We start from the raw sequence: 10,828 nt of genomic DNA on the forward strand, positions 1-10,828 counted from the left end.
ATTCATTTAACCTTCCATTACAAAATCTGTTAAGTCAATTAGCACCAGACTGTGTGGATTAGCGTTTTGCTTTTATTTGTTTTTGTTCTTGGACTAGATTGGACCGAAAGAGATTTCAATGTTGAAGAGACAGACGTCTTTGGATTGGCGCCTCTGGTTCTGAATTCCTGACCACATTAAGGGAGTTGGCGGCGTCCCGAACGACAGGACTATTTACTGAAGCTAGCGTCAAAAAACAATCAGCGACGAGAAACGAACCTGTCTCACCGTAAGCTGTTTTGATTTCTGCATTGTCGGAAATGTAGAAAATGGTTACGCAGTATCGCTGGCGTTTATCAACAGGTTTACTTTATTTTTTTTTCTGACACCCGTCATTGGTGACAAATCCCATCTATCCGTAAAACGACTTTTTTCGTTTTTACCGAGCAATTCTGAAACTTCTTACTTTTACCGTTCCCTCTCTTTTCTCACTTCCCTTTATTGATTCGAATGAGTACTCTTTTAATTGAAAACGTTTGATTGACCTTACTTCTCTAGGAACTGGAGAATCGTGATGTATGGGCAATAAGCAAACAAACAAACAAACAAACAAACAAACAAAAAAACAAACAAACAGACAGACAGACAGACCACCCAGGAATGCACATGGCGAGATTTAAAATCGTAGCAGGAATATTTGCGCGTTGGGCACGCTTTTCAAGGGCTGTAAAACTGGCGCTTGTTAACACCTTTTGTCGGAACAATTTGCAAACAAAAGGTAATACTTGACAGCACCGTACAACGTCTGTGTATGTTGATCGTACTTATAAATCATTATAAGTCGTTGGCTTGCAAAGAATACGAAGATCTTTGCTGAAGTGTCATCGTTTCATTTTGCCTCATTAGCATACAGCTCTGCGTAGAGAAGGCAAAATGCCAGATCAAATTGTTTGCAAACAGTTAAATTTAGTACATAGTGAAACCTCTAGCTCCTGGAGTGTCACACTGAAGGAGATATTGGTTTTAAAAAACTGCGAAATTTGTGGGTGACAAAAGCGCCAATGAACCCGTACTTTCTTTGTAAAATTTGGAGTTTTTAAACCCGCCTTGCACAAGAACTATTTAAGAAATGGGGTTCAAATTCTCTGGGACAGTTCATCGTACTATACCATTTCAATATTCAAAACTGATATTTTTGTAGGTTGATCAGAAACTGAATCACTTATATTGTAAACAACGATTCCCCTACTGTTGTAGCGTACGAATTGATGACGTCACGATAACTACGACGTGTATTCCAACGTTACGTAATGACCCAAGTAACATTTTCCAAAGTACTTGAAGGGTGGAAAATCATTAAGAAAAATCATTAAGAATCATAACTCATTAAGAAAATCCAGAACATATATATATTGACAGAGAGGTTTACAAGTAGAATAGCCTTATGATACAACTTGAAGCTAGCTTAAACACCCGTCCCGTCTTAATCTTCTCAACCTAGCTCAAACCATCTCAGAAACAACAACACGAAACTGAAGATTTAATTTCAGTATTTTAACTCGCTGTGGGGTTGATAAATGTACTGATTTTTGCCACCCATTTCGACGTAATGAAATCATTTCGCTATTTCGCCATTTAGCGACGAAAGCATGCAGTGAGTCCCAAGAATGTATGCCCAATATTAAAGAGTGTGTCATTACTTCTCTTTTGGGAGTAAAGGAGGAAAAAGGAAAAGAGCACGCCCTCATTTTAGACGCAGACAAAACAATAACAAAGTTAGAAAAATACGCGTCGATAAACTTTTTTCTTCTAGAACAAAATAAATAAATAAATTCGTCTACCATAAGTGCCGACATATTCGCGTGGCGCGAACAAGGTTTCTTCCTTGACTAAGTTTAGATAGTCTTATTTGATCAGTGCTTTGTCTGGTGGTCTGCTAAATTTGCTCAGAATTAAACAAGGTAATCCGCTTGCTAAAAAGCTTATTACTTCTTTAAATCTCCGCCAGTGTATTTTCTTTAATTAACTTGGTTTTTTTACACGTTCCTGTCTTTGGTTAAATAAAATTGTATTGACTTTTTCTCCCTTCATTTGAAAAGTAGATTGCCCATTTGCCACGCAGTTTGGTGCATTAATCCATCACGTTTTGCTCAACAATAACAACGATGAAAAACAAACTTTGCTTTTTTCAGTCTAACCTGCGACCAACTCCTAATCGCCGCCTATTTTTAGACTTGTAGGATTAAGACGCAAAGAACACGGTGATTTTTTTCTCTATGGACCTCCAGGCTGGTTAATAAGCCACGTATATTTCAACACATTTGTAGAACAGCATGTAATAGGTCAATATCCTTGGCAAGACAAGACTTTAAGTTTCAGTTGCATTCCTTGGCTTTTCCTGTTTCTGTTTTTCTCGAACCCTGCTAATATAGTGATTATGAAGCTATGTTTCGAAGACATTTAACACCGCTTCTAACTTAATATGTCCGAAAAACGTTCAAATGTTTGCCAACACATTAGGGAGCTATTTTTTTTCACGCTGCCTTCGATGAAGAATTCCAAATTCATCACCACTGTGCTTTGTAATATTGATTCCTCGTTTTTTGCTTGTTTGTTTCTTTTGTTTTCCTCTATTTGTTTCTTTTTTGTTCTTGTTTTTTTTTTTTTGTGGTCCTCCGACGGTCCCAGAATGAGATTAGAGACAGAAAGAGAATAAGGAATAACCACAAGGAAGAAAACTGGAGAACCCACACAAAAAAGCAAGCAAACAAACAAAACAAACAACAACAACAACAACAAGAAAATCTAAACAAAAAAAGACAAAAAACAACTAAACGGAGCAAGTCGAAATTGGCCTCATATTCTCCATTTTCTATTCGAAAACGGTGGCGCTTCAAAGAATAGATTTCCGTCGATGCCTCCTTAAGTTTGGCTCCGTTACGATATTTCAAGAACACCGCAGGACATGAATTTCCATGATATCTTTATGACGTTCTTGTTTTATGTCAAAAAATATCGATGCTGTTTAATATTTAGACCCAGCTTTACGTTCATAGTCCCTTGCATGAACAATCCACAAATAGCCGTCTATAAATTTCAGAGAAACTAAACTGACAAAGTTTTATGTTTGTGGCGCGTGGTTCGAATCATAAAAACATGGTTATAAATATAAAGGTTAAAAAGTCAAGAAGTGTCAGCTTATTTCATCAACGGACGTTTCGGACGCTTTCTCGAATACTGGTAACTAGCTGTCATACAGTGATGCCAAGAGCATATAGAAAAAAAGACTGAGACGAGTACAAGCGTCAATGGGCTCGAGTTTTGTTATCCATTTGGCGCGGAACGCAGTCATGCAGTGTTGTGTGTTGTAGTGAAAGAACGCCGTTTACTTCTTTTTCAAGTTTGGCAGGCTGTATATATAATTCTTTATCATTGATTAATCAAACGTTAACATAAGTATCAAAATCTGGCAACTGAGACGTGTTTCATTGATTAATCTGTATAGTCGGGAAATAACGTTAAGTGGCTCATTACAAGCCAAAGGAAATGAGTTTAGGGGCAATAAAACTCTCGATCTCGTTTGAAACTCTGCATAATCACGAAACAAAATCAATTCGGTATATCATGGCATATACAATCAGCTCCGTGACAGTTTCTGAAATGCCCTGTGTCAAAAAAAATGGTTTACAGCTTCTCAGTTTAGGAAAATTAATTAAAAATCATCTCCCACTTCTATTGTTGCGCTTGAGTTGTTTAATCTAGAACGCTTTTCAAAGCGGCACAGTTCTGAAGTCCATGGACCGACGAAACGTCTAAACAACAAGGTTTTGCATTTAGCCTGCTACAACACGCTGAGATTGCTATTAACCACTTTGAAAAGGTCAGCAGTTTGCCATTGTGCCGATTTAAAAGCGTTTCACGAATTCATTTTGAAAGACAGTCAAAGGCCCATACAGCTTCAGCAATCATAAATGTCGTTTCCTCCTGATTAAAGAAAGGAAATTCGGTATAGCCAAACCAGTTAAAAGGGGAAATTATGCAATTTTATTAGAATTTATTCAAGAATTATCCGATGTACGTTCTGATTACAGAGTTTTTTAAGTTTTTGAAGAATTTGAAAGGTTCAATCCAGTCTTTCAGTTCTTTTTTATCGAAGTTTTGTATCACGGTTTTCAGTGCTGTTAGGTTTTTTATGCTATTCTCACATCCCACTTCAGTATACAGACGGCCATAACTCTTACATTCTCGTTAACAAACTCCAGCACACATTATGTTGGGCGGCAGACAGTTGATCCACTTAGTCAACTGACCCAAAATAGAGGCCGACAGGGGCAGTTGGACCACTTTAGCAAGAGAATGGCTTCATTTTCCTGCTTGACATTCTGTTAAAAGATTGATCATGTCTTCCCGTCAGTAATGGTATTTTAACATCGGCTGATACTTTACAGTAACTTCGTTGTACCGTCCAGTCTCACTGCCATGTCCCTTCACGTGAAAGCAAAACGACTCGATGAACACTGTTGTGGACATTTTGTTCTAACACCGTTTATAACCAGGTCATATTAAATTTGTTTCTAGTCGGGATCCCGCAAAACTCTTTTGAATCTAAGTGAAGAAGTTGTTTACTCAACATTATTTCCCTGAGGACTCTCGCAATAATATCAAAGAAAAGTAGATCAGGCTAGATTTCATTTTCGTGGATTTTATTGTTGAGGGTTTGAAACATCAGCATATCAAAAATATACCGATAAGTTTTTTTTCTCAAAATTGAACTTAATTCCCTAACTCTTTTTGAAGTTCACTTTTCAATTCTAGATTGCTCGCTAGACAACAACGAAATCAATGACAATTTTTCAAGGTTTTTTTTTTACCAAAACAACAACAACAACACATTTAAGACCGAAATCTGTCCATATACTTCATATCCGCAATGTCAAAAAGGTCTGGAAATCAGATAAAAATAAGAAGCTTCCAAAAATAAAGGCACTAATCCTCTTAAAATTTCCCTGTTTAGTTAAAGATTCGTGTCCCAATTGTCATCCGCTTCCTGTATTTATATTCCATCTTTCTGTGAGACACTTGAAATCCTGTGGCGATTTTAAATGGCGAGTACACGGAGCAACCTTTCTCAGATTTAAACGACTGAATCTAGAGCGGTCATGGAGCTATCTCACAAGGAAATTAAAATCAGTTCGCAGGCAACATTTCCAATTTTTTTCAAGGGATCGAGAAATTAGCAGTGATCGATTTTGTTTGACACCTCATATATCTCATGTGTTCGGCCGCGGAAGGCGGTCAAAAAAAAAAAAAAAACACATTTTATCAACAGACCTCGCCTTCCGATCAGCATTCATCCAGAGGACAATACGTCACATGCTCTTTTAAGCCTTCGCTGTAAGATTTCATCTCCAACACAAAGAAAACGGAAAAGTCAAAGGAAAAAAGACAATGCATAAACTGCTGGTTTGAGAATGTGCTAAATAAATTCCAACCGCGAAAGCAACTTACCTCAATGTCCAATGTCCATTAATAAGTTCAACTATATCAAATGAATATCGTTAATTTGTACGCTACAAAGCATAGAAACTTTGATTGATTTAGTACGTGCTCGGAATAAAAATGGGTGTTTCCAATCTTCACGTTTAAAAGTTCTCTCGATGGCGTGCGGATTGGCGAAGGGCTAAGAAAGCATCACGGAATTAGCCAGGGAAAAATTAAATTAGACATGTTCTCCATTTGATCATAAGTTTATTTGATATTGCAGTTCTAATCCTAGCGACAAATGTCCCAAAATCGTAAATCCACAGCAATTTTCGACTACAGCAACTTCAGGTAATACACGCAAACCTAGAAATATTTAGGGCACTAAAAACATGCATGTCTAGAGTTAGGAAAACACGAGATGGGGCTAACGTTTAAATCAGTTATATTTCAGTTAGATCATTGTTTTAGGTGTAGGTTGCTCATGCAAATAAACAGGTTTGTATTGAAAAACGTCACACATAAAATGAACTTTTTTTGTATCATGGAGGACGAGTCAGTCAGTTTACAGCATGCACTCCTTCGACATAATTAATCGATTTGCCGAACTGCTCAAGGGGCCTTACAACCTTTAAACAACGTAGCTGCCCCTGGTTCCTCTTGTCTTTCCCTGTCGTAAGTATGCCCCTGTAAAAGCTCAGTATTACCGTAGCAAGCTAGCTAGTTTGTATTCGCAGTTAATTTTTCCCCTATTTTTCTAATTTACAATATTCCTCAAGTGAGTGTTTCAAACGACTGATCAACGAGATTCATGAGCGGTTCGAACAAGCTAGGGTTCTTAGAAGTCCATACACAAAGCATCGTAGGCAACAGTCCCACTGAGAATTTGTGGCGGGAAGCTTGAAGAGTATGATTGAGCTTGATCATTTCACATCTAGCGTCCAATCAATATCTATTTGCGAGAAAGAAATCCTACAATTATTCCTAGGTTGTTAGACGTGGTGACCTGTGAGTTCGACCACAAAAAGGTTGAAATTTTGCCCAGTTGCGTTTCGTAAAGCCTGTATGTGCGTACATTTGCCTCATAAGCTAAATTAATCTTACTAGAAGACCTCTTATCATTTATGGCGACATATATTTTTTAATAATAACAAATTTTAGCATCATTTAGTTGTCTACATATTGTCATCCTTGAGCATTTAAATCAGGACTCGTCTTGACCCCACCTACATAAAGTCACTATTATACATCCTTCTCGAAACCCTTCCTCTTGAAATCTGTTCAAAACGTCACCGCAAAACGTCTTCTGGAAGGACCGTTTGACATTTCAAGGCACACAATCATTCTTCAACCTTTGATTTTTCTGAACAAAAGGTGAAAACGAAGAGCTTTTGTTGTTCTCAATGGAACGCGCAGGGAATTTCCGTTCCCCTTTGAGCTAGACCTCCCTGTTCAATGTGCCCGATGTATTTTTCTTACACAAACGGACAACGCTGAGTTTTTTATGACCAAAAAATAACAAAATATTTCACGGTCCCACACGAAAACAACAAAGGTGTTCACGGTTGGCTTCTAGCATGCCTTACTAGGAATATTTCTTGGAGTATGCAGATCGTTATTTGCCGGATTGTTTTAAGCGCAGATATTTCCACAGTCGTCTTTCTCGATTGTTTTATTTGATGGTTTTTTAGTGCTTTAATTTCCATCGCAGCCTGTTCTTGAACTAAGACGTTATCTTGATAAGAAGATTAAATTAGATTCCTAGTGTAAGGAGAGTCAAGCTCGTGTCCAAATGGCAATGTTAACAATGCGTACAGTTATCAGCCCACAATTGTGTATGAGAATGGTGTAATACTTTGAACAAATTAAAAAGGCAGTGAGCCTCCGTTACTTAATTCTCAACGCCTTAAAACAATACTTCTGTGCATCTTCATGATTTCAGAACAAAACTAATTCAATACACTTAGTACATAGCACAACTGAATCATAGAATCCTACCCAAGTAGAGAAGAATTCGTTGGGGGTGTATATTATAATCGAAAGGCAAGCTCAGAGCTCAGAGAAATTTGCAAATAATAATACCCTTGAATTGAGTATTTTGATCAACCGTTATGGGTCTCGAGATTGCTAAATCTTGATTTAGTATTCTCGAGGTTTCCCTTTTACTTAAGGTCAGAAAATTTTAGTTTCTTAAAACGTCTGGGTCTCTCATTCATATAATGATTGGATTTCTCGTTCTTCACCTTCAGGCAAAAAGGACAACAACCTAAGTAACATCGATATTTTCACAGAGGAAATAGGTGTACAATAACAGATTAGAAATCTAGATTGTTAATTTTAACGTCCTTAAAGAAATTAACATGTAACAGCTAAGAAGCGAACAAGCCCGAGGTTATTTTCTTTTGAGAGATTCACAATGAATCCATCTTGTCCTTTTAAAGAAGTACGTCTGCCACTGATCTCAATGTAATTCTGTTTTGGGGTAATCCCTGTAAATAATCGACTCGACTGCTAACTGCAATATCTTTACTCGCTCCACGCCGCGGGGACTTCACATGGATTTTCTCAATCGGTACATTATTATTGTCATGTATCAAGCCATGACGCCTAACTATTGATAGAATCTCTAACAGTGCTACCGTGTTAAGCCTACAGTTCATTATTTTATATACAGACCGTCCGTTACTTCGACAAGATCAACTCTGGCCGTATGATGAATGTAACCGCGTTGTTCCTTTTGTTGTGTTTCATTGTCAATAGGAATGACCTTTAAGAAAGTAATGTTTCTTATGAGTTAGGTTATTTGGTACACGTCCTTCCACCATTAACACGAGTACCAGTTCGTGTTGACTTCCCGTTCGCTCTGTGTACTCGCACAGTTTTGGCTGTTTGACGAACTGATCGAATGACGGAGGTGTTCTGGCGGTGAAGGGGTACTCAAATGGCTCCTGTCTTGACTGCTCGATTCGAGTAGCGGCGGTGGAGAAGGCGAGATGCCATGTAGCTTCATGTGCTTCCGAAGGGAGCTCGGATGTGTGTAGCTTTTATTGCACCCTTGGTATTTGCAGTTGTAGGGTTTATCTGACGTATGAACGTGAGAATGCTTTTTTCTATCGCTTGAGTTGGCGAAGCGACGATCACAGCCAGGGAACTCGCATACAAAAGGTTTTTCGCCCGTGTGAGTTCGTTTGTGTATTTTTAAGTTCTCAGATCTAGCGAAGAGTTTGCCACAACCAGGAAAAGGACAAGGGAATGGTTTCTCTCCGGTGTGAACCCTGATATGATTGACCAGCTTGTACTTTGCTTTAAATGGGAGTCCGTTGCGCCCACAGTTTCTCCAAAAACAAACGTGTAGAGGAGAATCGTTTTGGCTAACATGTTCATCATTTATATGCCTTACAATCTCATGTATACTGGTGTACTGCTTTCCACAGATCTTGTTCTTCGGGTAGTTCTGAGGATCAATCCATTCGCATGTCATGATTTTGTTAGGTGGCTGGCTCATGAATTGTGAGAAATGGACTGGACCGTAACTTAGAGAACGATGGTGGTCGTAACTGTACGGTGACTGCGAGTACATGTCTACCCGTGAATACATGTCGCCTGGCGGTGGAAACGCAAAGGCCGGCCTCTGTGACGTCTCAGCATCGGAAGGACCGTTCATCGATGGGTAGAAGTTGTGTCGCTTTACGTCTGGTCTCGCCTGATGCAGTGTCAGTGGACTGAAGTTGGAATGAATCGATGGACCCTGACATTGAGGAAATCTACCCGGTCCTGGTGCCATGGGTTCGTAAAGAGAGTGTCCATGCGGACCATGAGCTATAGAGCCAGAACTTGGTAGATGATCTTGGCGATGAAGGTAATCTCTGCTACTCAAATTTTGAGCGGCACATGCAGCTCTTACTTGACTGCTGTGTGGAGTGAAAGGATAGCCAGTAGTTTGGGAGCTAAACACTGCCTTGGTGTCGGCGACAGGCTCGGGGATTCTGTGAGCCAAGTTGAAGGCCGTTCGCGAAATCATACTAGGACTGGACTCCATGAAAGGATTTCCAACATATGGAGAATCTTTGCCGGGCTCGATGAAGTCAGCCACGGTCGGATGGCCAACAGAAGCGCTTTGACTAAACAGCGAAATATTGTCCATAACAGCAATGCCGGGTAAGATTCCCCTGTGTTTGTACAGCACGTAAAATATTTTGCTTCCTAAGTTGTAGTGGTTTCTGTGACTAGATTATCCAGAGTAGATTGACGGTAAATGATTATTTGCCCTAGCGCTGTTGACTGGGCTGTCTGCATCTGTGTTTTTGAGTTCAATCACAGCTTGATGCTTACATTATCAATCGATTGGTCCTTGCATAATTTGTTTTCGAAGCAGCTTTACGGGCCAATCATTCATCAGACAGGCATTTCACACGCATGCTCCAACACTGATCCAGTAGGCGTCAGTCGTCGTATTCGATTGCTGCTGTCAAGCCTGCTTTTGTTGACATTCGGAGATTCCTCGGGAGCCTTTCAGTCCAAGGCAAAACACATCAACAGACTCTCTAAAATCCATTAGTGTGAATTAGACTCAATTTAGTGCTTTTGCTTCTTTTAAGAGCTAACCACACCGCGTCATATCCCGGTGGTGGCAGCTCTTACACACGGGTATGTGGTGTATTGGATTCATTGACAAGCGTTCTAGGGGGCGCTAAACCTTTATTCTACCTCACCTTAGGTCATCTTATAATTCAGCTATATAAGATCATCAATTATCTTCCTGCTATTTCATTTTATATCTCTCTAAGCAGCTCTCTGGTTTGTACTGTAAATCCCAAACTGGACTTAAGCGGATCAGGGTCGCGAGATAACGAGATATCGATCGATTTCATTCCCAGTGGCCCTTACTTTATTCCGCGACGGTCTGAATCACAACTGTTTTCAAAATGTTGTTTTGTTGTTTTATTTTCATTTGCATCAGCGCTTTGCCTTTGAAAGAAAACCTTTTCTCTCCCTCGTTGTACTAAATACTTCGACGCTCATGCAAGCCTACCATAGCTAGTGCTGACAGCCATGTTAAAGTGACTAATTGGCGTGCCCCGCCCTCATTAAGATCTTATCTCATGTGTCACGAAAAAGCGTTTCAACATTCAATCATGACAGCTCGTGATCTTCTTTGAATGCAAAATATTTGGAAGGCATGTTGAATGCGTTTCCGAGCCGAAAACCGCGCCAATTCACTACCCACTCGAGGTATCTTCACTCGCGGTAGGAAATGTTTGTTTTGGGCTAACAACGAAATCAATCTCAGATATCGCACTGAGGTCGTTATAACCATTTAAGTGCTTTAAGCCCGCGGTTTTCGCCCTCAAAGTTAACAGAAAACAGT

At 39.4% G+C, this 10,828-nt stretch overlaps 1 protein-coding gene across 1 annotated transcript; it reads right to left on the bottom strand.

Moving 5' to 3' along the window:
- Window positions 1-7,117: 7,117 nt before the first annotated feature.
- LOC149111761 (zinc finger protein ZIC 1-like) lies at window positions 7,118-10,117 on the bottom strand. The gene has a single exon (XM_089289260.1). It carries the CDS (start codon window positions 9,602-9,604, stop codon window positions 8,285-8,287), a length of 1,320 nt encoding a protein of 439 aa, XP_089145386.1. The 5' UTR covers window positions 9,605-10,117; the 3' UTR covers window positions 7,118-8,284.
- Window positions 10,118-10,828: the final 711 nt, after the last annotated feature.

Source organism: Orbicella faveolata, unplaced genomic scaffold (assembly GCF_042242905.1).
Source record: "Orbicella faveolata isolate gen_17 unplaced genomic scaffold, um_ofav_v1 contig_2, whole genome shotgun sequence".
Lineage (NCBI taxonomy): Eukaryota > Metazoa > Cnidaria > Anthozoa > Scleractinia > Merulinidae > Orbicella > Orbicella faveolata.

What these genes read in the sequence shown, in the direction of transcription:
- LOC149111761 (XM_089289260.1), bottom strand. Translation starts at nt 9,604, where the DNA reads ATGGACAATATTTCGCTGTTTAGTCAAAGCGCTTCTGTTGGCCATCCG.